Source organism: Azolla caroliniana, unplaced genomic scaffold (assembly GCF_043228905.1).
Source record: "Azolla caroliniana isolate FFs.n. ecotype wild unplaced genomic scaffold, voAzoCaro1.0.p SCAF_14, whole genome shotgun sequence".
NCBI lineage: Eukaryota > Viridiplantae > Streptophyta > Polypodiopsida > Salviniales > Salviniaceae > Azolla > Azolla caroliniana.
The window spans coordinates 7996216-8015024 of NW_028230449.1; the positions used below are offsets into that span (position 1 = coordinate 7996216).

Sequence of the window (18809 nt, forward strand, 5' to 3'; positions counted from 1 at the left end):
TTAGCCGATGTTGAGGCTTTCTTGGCCAATGTCCGCTTAACCGAAATGAAATCGGACTCTCTCGTGGATCCCGATTTCAGGCTCATCCGAGGCATCTCGGCCTCGCTGACCTCATCATCAGAACTCGGATTGGAGGTGAGGTCCGGAGTTGGAGGCAAGTACCAGGATGCGGACTCGTCAAACACAATGTCACAGCTCACGCGCGCTTGGTTGGTGCGTGAGTTATAACATTTATAACCCTTCTTCTCGTCCGAATAGCCGACCAAGATACACTTCTCGACTTTCGCGTCCAGCTTCCTCCGCTTCTCCTTCGGTACATGCACATAGGAAATGCTACCAAAAACTCTTAAGTGTCGCAAATTCGGCTTCATTCTGAAGTATAGCTCATGCGCCGACACTTTTTCTCCGATCCGGTTCTGGATGTAGACCGCGGTCCGAACCGCTTCGGCCCAGTAGAACTTGGGCAAGCTCTTCTCCTCCAGCATTGCCCGTGCCGCTTCCACAACCGACTGATTTTTCCTTTGGGCCACGTCGTTTTGTTGCGGCGTATATCCGCAACTGAATTCGCGTCAAATTCCCATCTATTGTAGATACCCATTGATGTGACCGGAAAAGTACTCTTTTCCGCCATCCGACCGCAAGCACTTGATCTTTCTTCCTGTTTCCCTTTCGACGAAACTCTTGAGGTCCCGAAAACCGTCGAAGACTTCACTCTTCTTCTCAATGAGGTAGATCCACGTGTGCCACGTATAGTCGTCGATGAAGGAAATGAAATATCGACTTCCGCCAAGACTAACGTTCAGTGCCGGCCCCCATACATCGGAATGTATCAAGTCGAGCTTGTTCCATCTCCAGTTATGCTCGTTAGGGAAAGGAAGTCGGTGTTGCTTCCCTAGATGGTAGGCTTCACAAATTTATGGCTTTTGACCACTAAATTTGGGCAATCCGAACACCACCTGTTTCGATTGCAGGTTCTGAAGTCGTTGATAGTTGACGTGGCCTATCCGCTTGTGCCATAAGTCGATATCCGACTCGACTTTTTGTCCTTTCGCAAACATTGTGGTGCCACCATCACTAGAGTCAAGGATAAACATCCTCCCGTCTCTACGCCCTTGCGCAATAACTCGGCCTTCTTCCTCGATGAAGCACCCAAGGTGCGTAAACCACACCTGCATCCCCTGGTCAACGATCTGACCAACTGACAACAAGTTCTTCGTGATAGTCGGATTGTGTAATACGTTCATCAGCTTTCCCTTCTGTCCGATGTGGCTCAAAGGGACTTCTCCAACATGCATGATTGGGTGAGGGATGTCGTCTCCGGTTTCGACAACTCCCACTTGTTCCGGTTTCTCCAAGAAGGAGAACCACTCTTTGTGGCTTGTCATGTGATTCGACACACCGGAATCAACGTACCACACTTCCTCCGATTTGGAAGTGGTCTTCTTCATCGAATTAGCCTCGTGTTTCATCACCAAGGCTAGCCCTTTACCGGCTTTTTCGGTTTTGGATCCTCCCGATCCTTCTGCGTAGTGCGAGTATTTCCGGTTCTCTTTGCCGGCCTTGCCGGATCCGGATTTGTCCGAATCGGCGCACTTCTTCTAGCACTTGCTTTCCCGGTGGCCCTTTTTGCCACAGTACTAGCATTCTGTATCAACCTTTCCTTGCCGATTCCCAGTACCGCTTTGACTCTCCCTGCCTGTGGAGGGTCCGAAACTACTGTCGGCACAACCTTTGTGCCTCCGGTCCTACTCTTGCCGGTTGCTACCATTGCGAGCTGATCTGCCTCGTCAACCACGCCCATAGGGCCGATCTGCCTCCGTGTACAACATTCGACTGTCGGGGGGGGGGGGGGGGGGTGCACTTGTTGACGCACCGACGTGGTTCTCCTCTACAAGGAGCATTGACTGTAAGTCAAAAAATGACAGTGTATTCTCCCTTGTACACACAGCAGTTCGCAATGCTCCGAACTTCGACGCTAGTCCCCCGAGACAGATCTGCACCATCTCGCCTTCCTCGACGTTCACATCGATAGAGGCTAAGGAGTCGCATATCTCTTTGATCTTCGAGGTGTAATCAGCCACCGACAAGTCGTGTTGTCGTAAGTTGCTCAGCTCCTGTCGGAGTTGAAGCTTCCTGGTTGTGGTGCTTGTGGCGAAAATCTTCTTTAGATTTCCCCAAGCATCCTTCGGCGTTTTCACATCCCGAATATAGCTCAGAAGTTGTTTGCCCACACAAGACGCGAAGCAGTAGAGGATTCTGCTCACTGACTGTTCCCAACCCGGGAAGTCTTTGTGTGTTGAATCAGGTGCTGTGTCATTTGCTCTGTCGACATAGCTCTAGTAACCGTGCCCGAGCAGGTATTGGTGCATCCTGTAAGACCAAGACACATAGTTGTTTCTGTCGAGCTTCTCTGTTGGAAGCGAGCTAGCCATGCCTCTATCCATTTTGTTTTCCCTATTCCTTGAGAAGGTTAGGTTTTCTTCTTTGAGCTAAGGTCGGCTGCAGAGGTTCTCAACCCTCCCACTCTGATACCATGTAAAAAGAATAGTGTGCGGAAGCAATAGAAAACCGAACATAGAAACGCAGGTTTAATGGAGAGCTTGAATATACACACTACGCGAGAGAGAGAAAAAGAGAGAGAGAGAGAGAGAGAGTACACACAACCTCAATTCAAAATAATACTCAATCTGTACATAGGATGTGCTCAGTGAGGACTTTTATACAAGTCCATACGGACTGACAGAAGTACTGACACGTACTTCAATGCTCATAAATGAGCTCTACACTAACTCCCAAAATATATTCCTATGCGGAATATCTTTTCAACGGCCTCGTGGTTTACGCACCGTTACGACTTCTCGTTGTGCACTGGTTTACGCACCGGTCCGCCCTCACCGATCAGTCCCAACCGATCCGGTCCTCGGCTTGCTCAACCGATCCAGCCGATGTTGAGCTTGTCTCTCAACAACGTGGAAAACCCTAATCGGGAAAAACCATGGGAACCCTAATCGGGAAAAACCATGGAAACCACTAGAAAGAGGGAGGGTACAATGGGAGATTCAGAGGAAACGACCTCGAGCTCTACCTTCGCCAACCAGCGGTTACAACAGATACAAGTTCTGTATCTCTCTCACTCTCACTCTATACAATAAATAACAACAGTATTGCCCAAGTTATATTTATACTTATATAACTTAGGGTCTATTTACAAATATGACCTCAACAGTCACATCGGAACATATTTACTATTCATATGCTCTGCCATGCTAGATGCCTTCTAGATCCATCGGGTCCAGTTCCTTCCTTCATCTCGTCCGGTCCGGCTTGTCTGATTCTCATCCGGATCCCATCCGGAGGGACCGATTTCCCTTCACTTTCTGTCCAGGATTTTCTTCGGTTCTACACCATCAGCTCTCCCTTTCTCCTTTTGGAAGTGTCAGCAATTCTTTTGGAAGTGCCCAGGATTCCCACAGTAGAAGCATCTAGGCCTCCCTCTCAACTTCTAGCTCGTCCCCGATTTCTCCCGATTTTGGGGACTTCTATTTCAACCCCTTCCTCTGTTCATGTCACCTTCTATGACCATGACCTTCAGGTCGGTCACGAGTTTCTTCATTCAGCAAGCTCGACTTCACCTACTCTAGGGATAAGTGTTTCCCTTTCGGTCCGGTGTTGCCGAATGTGACAACGAGTGTTTCCCATCTATCCGAAAGAGATCCCATCAACAATAATGCTAATACCTCATCAGCAAGAGGTACTTCTACCATGCTGGAGGCATTCAGGTGCTCCACCATGTTGGAGGCATCATGATACCAGAGTCTCACGATCTTTCAGAACACTGAGACTTTGTTGACAGCATTCTTGTTCTCGAATATAATGTTGATCTTCTCCTAGAGGACATCTGCCTTGTTCTCTTCATTAAAGTTGTTTTATAGACTCATGTCTATAAAACACCTTATGTATGCCGTTGCTTTTAGATGCATGACTTCCCAAACCGATGCATCAATCTTGTCTGGCTTAGTGTTGCAGTATTGCACTAGCAGCCATAAGTCTTTGCACACGAGCATATCCCACATCTTCGACTTCCACACAAACTAGTTGGAGCCAGTTAACTTGAACCTTCCACCGAGATGTTTGTCTATCGCTCTTATACCAGTTTGTTGAGAATCGACCGGCCACAACCGGTTTCACGTATGTGTATGCAGGTGCAAAGATTGGGAAAGATAGTGCACAAACAAAAAACAAGAAAAACAGAAGTACAGAGAAACAAGATATTTTACATGGAAAACCCGAAAGGGAAACAGAATGACAAAGGTAAGAGGAATACAACGAGAGGGTTCAAGGCAACGACCTTGTGCTCTCCTTCGTCTAATAGACGGCGGTAGAGTTACAACTCTCACACTCTCTCTCTCTCACTCAGTTACAAAGGCAACCACCAACTATAACTATTCAACTATACAACAATGATCATTCACGCTTTCATAATGATTGCCCTAGGTTTATTTATACTAATACAACATTCAAGACTATTTACAAATATAGCCCACATGGGCACATTAACTCTATTTACAGATATAGCCCCGAGTGGGCTTCAATCGAATCAACTATTAGCCTAATCGATTCTGATTCGATTATTCGGCCACGACCGAATCGAACAATCAGTTTGATTTTTCAACCTCAGTCGAGTTGCTATCAACCGATTCGGTTCTCCCTTTTCTTCAACTCGTGCTCCTCTTCCCATCTGGAGGGACCTGTTTCCTAACACATACACACACATATCACATAGTCTTCCATTGCTTAATCACATACGTGATTAATTGCTCACATAATTAGATACTAATTAACCCTTAACTGATTACCTAATTATTAACATCTCCCAATTTTTGACTTTGCTTATAACAACTCCAAGCATACATCGATGGGATATAGTCCTTTTATGTTGATGTATGGCTTTCAAATATCAGACCCAATTGACATTAATATACATCACGATGTGTTGAGAAGTACACAACTTTCTAAGGGATAAGCAAGATATGTTGCATATTGCACATTAAAACACAATTCACGATAGACTGTGTTTTTATGCCGACCATAATAAGCAACATCGTGTGTTCAACCCTAGACAGAAGGTATTTTTACGTATGCCTCAAGAATTCTAAGTCATTATCTACTAGTAAGTGCACAAAGAGTTTTGTGAACCTTTCATGGTCCTTGAAACGCATTGGTTCATTAGCCTATTGTCTTGTTCTGCTTGATGGTGTCTGGTTCTATTTAGTTTTTCATCTAAGTCATTTAAGAGAACTTCTTGTTTCTTGGAATAACACAATTACAACTAAGACTCTAATCACTTCTAAGGATTTACCTTAAACCATATGTACCAGAGAAAATTCTCATGTTAAAACAATGCATTTATGTTCTAAAACAATCCGAGAATTTAAAATTAAATGGATGGATAAGTCTATGAAAGATACATGGGAACGAGAATACACCATTAAAACTAACTTCCCTAACTTTTCATTGCAAGAGTGCAATATTTTAAAGAGGGCATAACAATAATTGATCAAGCACTAGTTTGTACCATAGTATTCTATACACGAGGGTAAAAGTGTGAGGGTCAATTGAGAGTGTAAAGAAGGGAGGATTACTTTAATCCTAGGGATTGAGACCCCTTGGGAGCCTTAAGTCTGGCTAAAAATATGAGACCTACCTATCCTCATTAGACCCATTATTCGATTACGTCAAGACTGTGATCTTGTGGTGAACAAACTCTTGTGGCGAGTGTGCCATTACCAGCTACGAGTCGATGCCATGGCATTGATATGGGATGTCATGTAAGGCAAGGGTTCATCTCAATCCTTTCGCTTGGGAGTGGTTGACTGGATCAATACCCTGCTTTTTCTCTCTATTTCCTTATTTTATGTTTACATTAGAAATAATCTCTAGTAGACCCTCTCTTGGCTTCTTGCTTGGGACACAATTTGTCACAACAAGGCCCTCTTCATCTTTGTGGGTTATCTTAATTGGTCTTGCCATCTTAGAAAAAATCTTAAAAGTCCCTTGCTGACATTCGCTCACACATTCATTGATATCTTTCACCTCTCTACACCACCAACCACACTACCTGCTTCATCCAATAGTTCAATGCCAATCGCTTCTTTGACTGCTTAATCAAGCACATTTGGTTGTCTAATAACCTCCTCTCCGGTTTGAAGCAAATGGAGCATGAAGAGTGGGTTGCAAATCTCTTTGGCTACCATTTTTGTGTCCCTACCTTGGTAATATGAGTTGTTCGAGCTTTCCCTCTTGACACATCTCTATCATTTTTATTCCAAAATTAGTGCTAACCAACAAGTTAGCATGTTCTTATGTACTAGCTATATTTAGATCAATTCAAAGCGTGGCTCAACTGCATCCCCCAAGAGACGCAGATTTGGACCCACCCCATCTCCAACCATCTTGAAACTTTGAGGGCACAACCATTGTGGTGATTCACCTCCCCTATTCATCAACACACCCAAGGTCGCCACTTTCTCCAACAACTCGCAACACACCCACCATCCATCTACATTCAACCTACTTTCTACACTCTGTACCCATTGGCTTGGTTTGATTTCCACACTGCTCAACAAAGGTGCGTTTTGCTTCTAATCAAGTGCCTAGTTTTTCTCAAACCTTACCATTTAAAAACAACTAAAGAAAGGACATTATGGAACATTGATGATTTCCAACCACAACAATCTCCATATTCTGGATCTTGACATTCAAACTTCTACTTATTTTACTCTCCTTTACATCCATGCATTCCATTTGTTCAACCACCCTTGATGGGATCTAGCATTCAATCTCAACAGCCTCATTAAATGTGTAATGACAACGTACTATGGTTGTCTGACCAATGAGTTACCTTTAACTTACAATCACACTCCCTGACCATCTCTTCTTGCCACATGATGCCTTGTCAAGATAGATAACTCACCTAATTTTTGCCTTCACAACTCAACTTTCAAAAGTCCCATTTCCACCCCTCAAATTCCTCCACAAAACTCTCTGAAAACACTTTTAGTCATTCCATTATTGTTGTTCACACTTTATATCTATAAATATGTACTCCATGAATATAAGGCAGCCCAAAATTCGACTAAAAACTAAATTTATTATTTGCCTTTTTTAATCTCATGTACATAACATCCTCAAACGTCTTGTTAGATTTAATAATCAATCTATTTAATTATTTTAAGTGTAGAATCAAGATTATGAAAAACAAAATATAAAGATAGCTAAAATATCCATAATTATTATGCTTTTTCTCTTCTAGGGCAAAATAAGACTTATGAGTATCATCTCCAGAACCTGAGACACGGTAATACCATCCTACCAATTACCACGCCTTGGATATCTACAGGGTTGCAATAACATGAGATGTGTGAAAGATACTAATTTGTATAGGATGCCAGCCATAATCAATATGATACAAAGACAAAATCTTTATAATACAAACAGGATGCCTGTTTGAGTAACTTGACTGCCAAACTAATAACATTATACAAGATTGGGAGCACATGATGGGGCTGAAAACTTCCTCCGTCTTTTTAGGTACAAGGTAAATCAAAGTATCATAAAGGGAGAAATCCACTTCATAAAGAAACCCTGCACAAAGAGGACTAACTTAGCAATTATCGAAGAAATCCTTACTCCCATTCAAAGTTCTTTGCGATCATCAAATTTAACATATCAGAACAAATCAGAAATATTGTAATGCACTGTAGGAATTTTAAAATATACTGCCTGAATTTCACATTCATATGACAGCTCTAGGAGAGAATGGACTTCCTACTGACTTAGCTACTCTTGTCATCCTCAGCACATTGGAGATGTACATAAAAAAACACTTCAAGTTTGCATTTCCTGAATGATTGATGAGTCCTGAAGACATTGGAGCAACATTTCTAATGATCACCCTATTAAACCAGCAGCTCATAGTTTAAGCTGTATGATAGAATGGATGACATTTAAATAAAACATTATGAAGTTTAATGTCTCACAGCTTAGCAGGCTGATGGCTTGCACATCTCACATAAAACTTGATCTGGCAGCGGATTGATACAGTTTTCAAAATTGTATGCGAGATGGAAATGGATCAATCCCTCACACATGGAACAACCCCTTCCTGCCCAAGAACATAAACAGCTTATTCAAAATCGGTGCTATCATCACAAGTTTGTATAAAAATGCTTCTATGGCTTATAAATGGCAAAATGACATTTCTCGTCAATCACGGTTTTTACGATTTAATCCCTTGCACTTGAGGAAAACCCTTTCCTGCCCAAGAACAGAAAATGATCTATTCAAAATCAGAACTATCTAGGCAAGAACTTTGTTTCGAAGCAAGATGTTTCTGTGACTAGTAAATGGCAAAATGACATTTCTCCTCAATCACGGTTTTCTATTGTTTAATTTACCTTTTAAATTTTAATTTAAATATCATATGTCCTTGAATACAATTGCTGCTTTCTCTATTCAAATTGTAGCAAACTTAGTGTGAATATATGTTTCATGAACACTTTTTACTCTTGAACTGGCTGGAGGTTTTTTCCTGAAATAAACATGTTAATTAACAGTTGGCCTTCCCACTTCATGATTTCTTGGTTTTAGTGTGACAGATTGGACCTATATTTCATAACAATCCTTGCAATTTACCTTATCCTAAAGATTCAACCAGTCCTCCAAGTATATAATAACCAGTTTTTTAATAGCATACCAGGCTTATAGAAAGTATTCATAGAAGAAAGCTCTCCAACGATTCTTGCATGCTCTTACTGAATTAATCTTATTTGATTAATCTCCTGTCTTATGCCTAATGCAATTTTTGGACCTCCAGACACAATATCCCCATTTCTCTCCAACCAAAAAGAGATCCTATAGTAGCACATTTTTTTAAATATATACTGTTGCCTCTAAAGATGCTACAATAAGTAAGAGATGTCACAATTTGTGCTTATGCATGTGTCAAAGACTGCAATGCATAGGAAAAATCTCAGTATCTACCTACATCAGTAGATTTCATTTCAAGTTTAAAGTTGTAAACAGATATGCATATACATACCTGTTTATAAATAATTATGTACATGCACAGACATATCAGTGTATATGCAAGGTTATGTTTCCTAGTTTTTGGTGAATCAAAAATCCACTTCGAATGATAAAGTTAACAAAAACTTCATATAATTTATTGTCATATGCCTAACATGTTATCCCTGAACTGTTGCCAACCATACTAGCTAAGTGCACCCCAACGGCACATGCGTCGTTATCAGAAGTTTCAATGTGATATTGTACTGATTGGAAAACGGCAAAAACCAAGTCCCAATTCCGTCAAGAAAGAGAGGAAAGATTCAAATGGAGCTCATGAAAAGAATAAATCACATCAAATATGCTTGTAAGAGATAACTCCAGGCCAACGAAGGATAACTTATCAAAAACATTGTTAACCACCAGTTCTTGTCTAATCTGTAGTTAAGTAGAAGAACCCAATACTCTCTGATGTGATAATTATGATTTGTGTTGTGCATACTGTGTGCTTCTATTTTGATTTTTGTATTGAGACATTATATGCAACCATTTTGATGTATCAAGGCTCAAGCTTAATGACAAAGACAATGTGAAGATTTACCATGGTTATCACATTAACTATGGTTAAAGTAGGTTTACTAAGGTGAAGAAGGTAAATTGCATGGAGCGCATTGGAGATAAGAGCAATGACTCAAGATCAAGCTAAAAATAGAAGAAAGAAGAAAGAAGAAATAGAGGAGTACAATTGAAGGCTAAAAATAAAAGAAAGACGAAATAGAGGAGCACAATCAAAGGAACTCTAAAAAAAGAGTAAAGAAGAAGATACATCAGAGGAAGGAAGCACTATATAGGGGGAAGGTCACATATTGAAGAGGATGCTTGGGGCTGGAGGCTAGAGGCTAGAGGTTCAATGTAATAGATTTCTTATTAATCAATATTAGTGATTTATACCTATTTTCTTCTCCGTTCTTAGAATCTATTGGGATTAAAATTGTTGTTTAAGGTGAAGGATTAGAAGAGAATAGAGCTGTCTTGTAGATAACATCATTGTTGCGTACTATTTTTCTTTTCTCGGGATCCCACAGTCTATACCCCATTTCACCCTCGTCACTGTATCTTAGGAAAATACATTTGCAGGACTTTGGCTCAAGTTTGTTGCGTTCTTTGAAGGCAGCACGAGGATTAGGGTTTAGGTCAAAAACAGAGAGGGAGAGAGTCTGAGTGAGAGACAACGGGAGAGAGAGAGAGAGAGAGATGCACGCTGTACCAGTTTTTTGGTTTAAGTCAAAATGTGCTATGAGTGGGTTCACACTCGTGCACTAATAAAAGGCACGATGGCCCTTTATTCCCAACAACCTCCCACCTGAAGGCACTGTGCCGTGAGAAGAAAAAAAAAAAGTCCGCTATATCCAAGTATGTACAAAGCTGAACTACATACATCTATCCAACTCCCATCATCTGTCGGCAATGAGCAAATCACTCAGCTGGAAGACCCTTCGTGAGAAGATCTGCAGGATTATTATTTGTATGTACTTTGACAAGCTCAATGTTCTTGCTGTCAAGTACATCTCTGATGAAGTGATACTTCACCTCTGTGCTTCATCTTTGCATGAAAGACGGGATTCCGAGCTAGCATGATAGCACTCTGGCTGTCACAATGAAGAATAAGTAACTCTATAATGCCAAGATCTCTCACTAGATATGAAAACCATAAAGCCTCTTTGCATGCCTCAGTGGCAGCAACATACTCTGCCTCTGTAGTAGACAATGCAACACACTTCCGTAGTCTGGAGATGCAAGAGACCGCTACTCCTATGAAAGTAAACACATACCCAGAAGTAGACTTGCTGCAGTCTGCGTGACCTGCATAGTCCGCATCTGTAAAACCAATGACAGATGCCTTTTGCTTTCCAAAGCAAATGCCCAAGTCCTTTGTGCCTTTGAGGTATCTCATAATACCTTTCACCGCTTCCCAATGCTTTTTGCCAGGATTTGCCATGTACCTACTAACCACTCCCACTGCAAAAGCAATATCAAGGCGTGTAGCAACCATCGCATATATCAAACTGCCAACTGCTGAAGCATATGGAACCTTAGCCATTTCAGCCTTCTCATCATCAGATGTAGGGCTGTCTTCTGCATTGAGTTTCAAATATGGAGGCAATGGAATCCCAATTGTTCCCCCCCCCTCCATATTGAAACGCTGCAAAACCTTAGAGATATACTCCTGCTGAGTTAGAAAGAGTACCCCTTTCGACCGGTTTCGGAGTATTCGCATGCCAAGGACGTGATTTGCATCACCAAGATCCTCCATAACAAAGCTGCCATGAAGGCTTTGCTTCAATGAATCCAAGGCATGAATATCCTTGCCAGCAATCAACATATCATCAACATACAAAACCAAGATAATCAGGATGCCATCTCCTGCCTTCTTGGTGTACAAGCAGTGGTCCACTTGACTTCTACGAAAACCTTGAGACTGCATAAATGCATCAAATTTATGATACCATTCTCTTGGTGCTTGTTTCAACCCATACAAACTCCTTTTGAGCTTACAAACCATCTTCTCTTTGCCTTTAGCCACAAAACCTTCAGGCTGCTGCATATATATGTCTTCATGCAGATCGCCATGTAAAAAGGCGGTCTTGACATCCATCTATAAGAGCTCCATATCTTCAGCTGCAACTAAGCCCAAAATGATTCTTAATGTAGTCATCTTGACTACAGGCGAGAAGATCTCATAAAAAACAACTCCATATTCTTGCTTGTATCCTTTTGTATCCAACCTTGCTTTGTACTTTGGCGAGGAATCAGAAATGACCTTTAGGCAACTGCACCAAATCCCAAGTGTTTTGTATGGAAGTGTTTTCTGCCCTTTAGGCAACTGCACCAAATCCCAAGTGTCATTTTTCTCAAGAGATTCCATCTCTGACAACATGGCTTTATACCATTTTTCATTGTCCTGTCTGTCCATTGCTTCCTTGAAGCAAGTCAGTTCGCCACAATCAGTTACCATGACATAATCAGCCACATTGTTTGCATCAGGAACAAATCTGTCAGGCTGTCTAGTAACTCTAGACAATCTCCTAACCCAATGCTCATTGTTTGGTAACTGTTGAGCCTGCAAATCATCATTTTCAACTTGCTGTCCAGGCCTTTCAGCCTGCAAATCAGCATTAACAGCTTGCTGTTCTAGCCATTCCTGCACATTTGGTGGTTCATCATTATTGGCAAAGGCTGGCTGATCATTTCCAGCCTCATTTTCTGCATTTGCAGGTAAGTTTACAACAGGCGTTTGCTGCTGTACAACAGGCACATTTTTCTGTCTAAAAGGTATTTCTTCTCGGAATACAACCCTCCGTACTTCCTCAGTCTTTTCGGGTTGTTTATGCATGCGGTTTTCCTGGAAGATAACATCATTGCTGCGTACTATTTTTCTTTTCTCAGGATCCCACAATCTATACCCCATTTCACTCTCGTCATCGTATCCTAGGAAAATACATTTGCAGGACTTTGGCTCAAGTTTGTTGCGTTCTTCTTTACGAATGTGCACAAAAGCCTCACAGCCAAACACTCTCAAGTGAGCATATGAAGGTGGCTTGCCCGACCACGCTTCTTGGGGTATTCCCCCTCCCAAAGACCTGTTAGGTGACCGATTAATCAAGTGAACAGCTGTCATAACAGCCTTTGCCCAAAAACCATGGGGTAACGCAGCATGAGACAGCATTGTACGAACCTTATCTTGAATAGTCCGATTCATACGCTCTGCAACTCCATTTTGGGGCGGATTATAAGGGGCGGTGAGTTCCCTCTTTATCCCTTTGCTGTCACAAAATGCTTGAAAGACCTTGGACACATATTCCCCACCATTGTCAGAGCAAAGACACTTAAGTGTCTTATCAATTTGATTCTCAACTAATACCAAAAATGTTCGAAACTTGTCGAGCACTTCATCCTTGTTACAAATAGGGTAAACCCATACCTTCTGTGTAGCATCATCAACAAAAGTGACTAAGTATTTCTTTCCCCCTAATGATAGCCCTGGCATCTGAATGTACTAACTCAAGCGGGGACGACTTCAGCGAAAGAGACTTTTTATGAGATGTTTGTACATGTTTACCATAAATGTAATGATCACAATGTTCAAAATCATCATAATGAAGACATGGCAAGTAACCCAAACGAGACGATACTTTCATACCAGTTTCACTCATGTGTCCCAACCGGCCATGCCACAAAGAAACACTAGGCTTCTCAGTTATGGCAACAACATGGTCACTCACACTAGATACATGGAGAGGATACAAAGTATCACTTTTAATACCCTTGGCAATAACTCTAGATCCCTTACAAATCTTCCATTTCCCATCACCAAAGGTTGTGTGAAATCCATCATCATCTAGCTGTCCTGTGCTAATCAAGCTCTTCTTGAGCTGAGGTACATGCCGTACATGCTGAAGTGTGAAAGCAGAACCATGCTGAAATTGTAATTGCACAGTGCCAATACCTACAATTTCACATGCATAGTTGTCCCCAAGATGGACAACACCATGTCAACCCCCTGTGTAATCTGAAAACCACTCATGATGAGGAGTGACGTGAAAAGAAGCACCGGAATCGAGTATCCAAGTGTGAATGTCACCATCCGTATCTGCAAGTAAAGCATGTTCTCTATGGCATGATGAGACAAAGAGTACATCATTTCCACTATCACTATCATGAGTGACTACATTCACCTCTTCAATTTTAGTATTGCCTTTCCTCAGTTGAATATCTCTCTTTTCTATGCAATCATCTATCTTCTTGCCCTTTCCTTTCTCTTTCTTCTATTTGAAACAATCATCAATTATGATTTCAAGGCAACCAACTGGCTGAAAATGGAATTGAACTCACTCAGGTGAGGGGACATGGGTGTGCCCTCTGTCATGCGCAAATCCATAAGTTTCTTAAGCCATTAAACTTTGCTAGCCGCCGTCTTCTGGGCATACAGTTCCTTTAGTCTAGTCTATATAGAATGGGCAGAGTCCAATCCTTCAATATTAAACAGCAAGGCATCAGAAATTGACAACTCAATAGTCGAGCATGCTAGCTCGTTCACCTCTTGCCAATCATCTTCTTAGTCTATATCTGTAGGCTTTACCCCTTTGACTTTAATAGTCTTTGCATGCTTCTTCTGCAGCAAGATGTTGTAGCATTGCTTTTTCCATACCGCAAAGTTATGTGCACCCTCAAGCTTCTTGATGTGCATAAGGTGGCTATTGTCAAGCTGGAAATCATTGACATTGTTTCCAATCATTCCAATTATTTGCCTTGTTAAGGCTCTGTCTCCACATTTCTAAAGTGGGTGAAATGATTGTTTGGTACTTAAGTGACCCTTGTACTACCAAACAGGTACAATAAATTAGGAATAAGAGTGAATATCTTGGAAAAACTGGAAGAGAGAGAAGGCATTTAAAGCGTTGCAGATTCTAGAGAGATGTCATTTAAAGAGTTGCAGATTCTAGAGACCTAGAGAGAGAAGAATCTAGGAAGAGATAATAAAGATGAAAGAGAGTGGACGTTTTTGTTAGATATAATCAATGATCAGCCCCAAGTTGTAAATCTATCCCCATATGTGCTCTTAGAGTGCACATTTTGTGATAGCGCCGCAAATGAGGAGCGGCTAGTGTGCAACCGATAAGGTGTTAATCTAGGAAACCGTAGATGCGTAGAACACAATGGATTTAGGAAAGAGCGAAATAGGTAATAGGATTGGCTAATGAAGCCAACTAGAATATTTTGTGGGCAAGTTACAATGTACTTAGTCTTGAAGTATGTGCCATTGACTTCAAGATAAGTACTATCTAGCACTAGCTTATATCTAGGGAGTTGGGTCATATTAAATGACAAGTCAGTTGACAGAAAAGGAATATCTCCACTACTATCAACTGACATGCGCATTTAATGTTACACTCAGACCAAACAGAGAATATAATCCACTCTCTTACACAATGGTGCATTGATCATCAGTCCCCACTAATTTTGTAGTGAGCTGGTCCAGATCCCATCTAAGCTCTAAGGTGTGAGCGCATGGGTGAACTACCATTGTGAGCTACTCTCATATGTAATAGAAGTTTTGTTTTCATATATCCATCTCTGTGGTTGTAACTCTATATACCTATCTAATCGATTCTCAATATTTCTAATAGTTTTGAGCTGCCACCCTCCAACAAATGCCTTAGTGATTATAAGGGTTGCGTCCATCTCTGCCTGAATTATACCATGGGGCACCAATGCTTTGCTCCTTATCATGCAGGAAATCATTGACATTGTTTCCAATCATTCCAATTATTTGCCTTGTTAAGGCTTTGTTTCCACATTTCTAGAGTGGGTGAAATGGTTGTTTGGTAGTTAAGTGACCCTTGTACTACCAAACAAGTACAATAAATTAGGAATAAGAGGGAATGTCTTGGAAAAAGTGGAAGAGAGAGAAGCAATTTAAAGCATTGCAGATTCTAGAGAGAAGAATCTAGGAAGAGATAATAAAGATGAAAGAGAGTGGAGCTTTGGAGTTGCCACCCTCCAACAAATGCCATAGTGATTATAAGGGTTGCTTCCATCTCTGCCCGAATTATACCATGGGGCACCAATGCTTTGCTCCTTATCATGCGGGAAAAATCATTGACATTGTTTCCAATCATTCCAATTATTTGCCTTCTTAAGGGTCTGTCTCCACATTTCTAAAGTGGGTGAAATGATTGTTTGGTACTTAAGTGACCCTTGTACTACCAAACAGGTACAATAAATTAGGAATAAGAGTGAATATCTTGGAAAAACTGGAAGAGAGAGAAGGCATTTAAAGCGTTGCAGATTCTAGAGAGATGTCATTTAAAGAGTTGCAGATTCTAGAGACCTAGAGAGAGAAGAATCTAGGAAGAGATAATAAAGATGAAAGAGAGTAGAGGTTTGGAGTTGACACCCTCCCACAAATGCCTTAGTGATTATAAGGGTTGCTTCCATCTTTGCCCGAATTATACAATGGGGCACCAATGCTTTGCTCCTTATCATGCGGGAAATCATTGACACTGTTTCCAATCATTCCAATTATTTTCCTTGTTAAGGCTCTATCTCCACATTTCTAAAGTGGGTGAAATGGTTGTTTGGTAGTTAAGTGACCCTTGTACTACCAAACAGGTACAACAAACTAGGAATAAGAGGGAATATCTTGGAAAAAGTGGTAGAGAGAGGGGGAATACTTGTGTCTATGAATTGTTTTCTCACTTTCAAGAATTACACAAATAAAACCAAATGATGTCTCCATTTTTCTTCACCTTTTTCTCATTTGGACCATGGATAGTAGGTTCCATTAGGTCTAGATACAAGTATAAGATTGAAACAAGAACTTGGTTTTGGAATTTTTTTCTAAACTCTAAGTTAAAAAGGAGTGTATCTTCACCTTTCTCGATCTAATTCCTTTCTTGTGAAAAGGGCAATCAAAACAAATGAAGTTTCCTTCTTTTCTTCCCAATTTTCTTATTTGGACACTAAATAGTAGGCTAGACACAAGTATAAGATTGAAACACGCACTAGTTTTTGTTTTTTTTGGATTCCTAAAAAAGTTCAAAAAACACATTCTTTGCATAGAAAAAGCTAAGAAAAAAACCTGTTTAAAAAATTATATCTTCATCGTTTATTGTCTCAAATTGGATCAAGTTTGCACCATTCGTCTTTCCACTAACACCACCATCATTAGAAAAACTAGCTTGTTTCATCACTGATTCTTCAGCATACTTCTTGTTCAGAAGCATTTGTTTCTCAACCTCTCTTTTTTTGAACCCTTGGATCTTCTTGAGCCTAAAGAATTCTTCTCTTTCAAGCTCATCGAGCTCTCCTTTGATATAACTGATGGTATTCTCAAGCTTCGGCTTAACAACATTCTCCAGAGCATTAACTCTGCGATTCGTTGTCTTGATGGCTTCATCAAGAGTCAGAAATGATGTCTGAAGAGAAGCAAGTTCCACAAGAACCTCGATCGCCCTAATGAAAGAAGATCTACAGAGTTGAATCTGTTGTCCACCTCTAGAAAGACCAGTGAGATTATTCTTACTCTCACCATTATCAATGAAGAATTCAAACTTCGGAAGCTTCACACCTGCAACGTTATCCTGCTTCGAACGAACTCTCACAGACGCCGATCCATTCACGTTTTCTAAGACAATATGTTTTATGTTCTCACCTGCTGTGTATTTCGCCTCTGTAAGGGAGAAGGATGAAGCTCGCAGAGATTCTCCCATCGTTTCTTTGGCTTGAACGATACGCTTCAAGATCTGTCTGAACTGAACTGTGAGAGCATCGCTCTTCTTCTTCAAGAGCTGATGGCCTTTCGTTGCTCCGATGAGACGAGATTTCACTACTCCTAGGACTGTCACTGTGGGAACCACGTTCAGTCTCTGTCCTTGTCCAGACATGGTCTTCGAAAGCTTCGATGTATCAGAGAAGGAAGAACACACAGCACAGTGTAAGTGTAGTGTAGTGTGTACTTGTAGCGTGCAGTTCGTAGCGTTTTACTGCAGAAAGAAATTGCCGGAATATGTATATACATATTTATACACGCACACGCACACGTACATACGTACATACACATGTATGTGTATACATACATGTAGTGGTTGTAGCAGCCAGTAGTAGTAAGGAGGGTAGGAGGGAGGGAGATTTCATTTTCGTGGAATTGTAGCAAGTAGTATTAGGAGGGGAAAAGGCTTGGAGGGGGAGGGGGCATTGCTTCTAACTATAAATAGAGGGCGAGTTGCTCATATTTGTAAGATGAGCATTGTATGACTAATATCAAATCAAGGTGTAGATAGAAAATTTCCTTTTGAAAATACTTGGCATAATTTCAATTTTGTTGCATGAACATAATTTGTAGAGCAACTTATAACAAGGAATGGAATATTGAAGGTTGAAAATGTTCACGAACTTGATGAGCCAAAGACCAAATTTGAATGGTGCATTCAAAAAAAAAATTTCAACAAGAGCAAACTCAGCCATGTCAATAATTAAAGCCAACATGTATTAAGCTACCATGCAAAGGCAATCTCGTATTGGATACATAGAACTCTTTAACTCAAAAGGAGAATTGTCAAATTAAAATTGAGTGTTTATAATATTTTTAATTCATTTGTGAGATTCATCTTGAATTCAAATGAGAGTCTGGCATTGGAATGTGTGTTTGTGAAGATGTTGCAAGGAGGTTCAATGAACCCATGATTTTATTCATCACTTCATTTGCTATCCATAAAAAATGAAGCTATTTGAATCCCAATTGCAAGAAACAAGTTTTGAGGAAGCAAGAAAGATGTTGTGACACCTTTACACACCATAGCATTGTTGAAGAAACCAATAAATAGCCAAGAAGATTCTGGATTGCAGCATATGCTCCTAGCAAACAACATCAAGGATGACAATGTAAAATCCTAGCACATTGTTTATAAATAAAGGGAGACCAAAGTCTATTATCATGAATACCAACATGATGTCTTGTTGTTGAAAGCTCCATTATCTCAATATGGTACATTAAGTATCCCATCTAACACATTGCATGAAGAACAAGCAATGTTGTATGATAAACATTGCATGCCATCAGATTTTGCTTTTCATTGAAATTTACACATTTTTATTGTTAGAGAAATGGGCCCATGGTTTATATGTATTTACTAATGGCCATTATAAATATCAAGCAAATCACTAGACCAACCATTAAGATA

At 40.7% G+C, this 18809-nt stretch overlaps 1 protein-coding gene across 2 annotated transcripts; it reads right to left on the reverse strand.

The window, feature by feature from the left end:
• Positions 1–7322: 7322 nt before the first annotated feature.
• LOC147855383 (vacuolar ATP synthase subunit D (VATD) / V-ATPase D subunit / vacuolar proton pump D subunit (VATPD)) lies at positions 7323–17583 on the reverse strand. Of its 2 annotated transcripts, XR_015530877.1 has the most exons (3): positions 16709–17583; positions 8040–8164; positions 7323–7644 (listed from the first exon to the last, which is right to left on the reverse strand). XR_015530877.1 is itself a non-coding variant. In XM_087330819.1 (2 exons), the coding sequence occupies exon 1, from the start codon at positions 17511–17513 to the stop codon at positions 16713–16715; it is 801 nt and encodes a 266-aa protein (XP_087186945.1). In that variant the 5' UTR covers positions 17514–17582; the 3' UTR covers positions 7323–7644; positions 16709–16712. The 2 variants fall into 2 exon arrangements, 1 of the variants encoding a protein (XP_087186945.1); XM_087330819.1 differs by lacking the exon at positions 8040–8164 and having other exon boundaries at positions 16709–17582.
• Positions 17584–18809: the final 1226 nt, after the last annotated feature.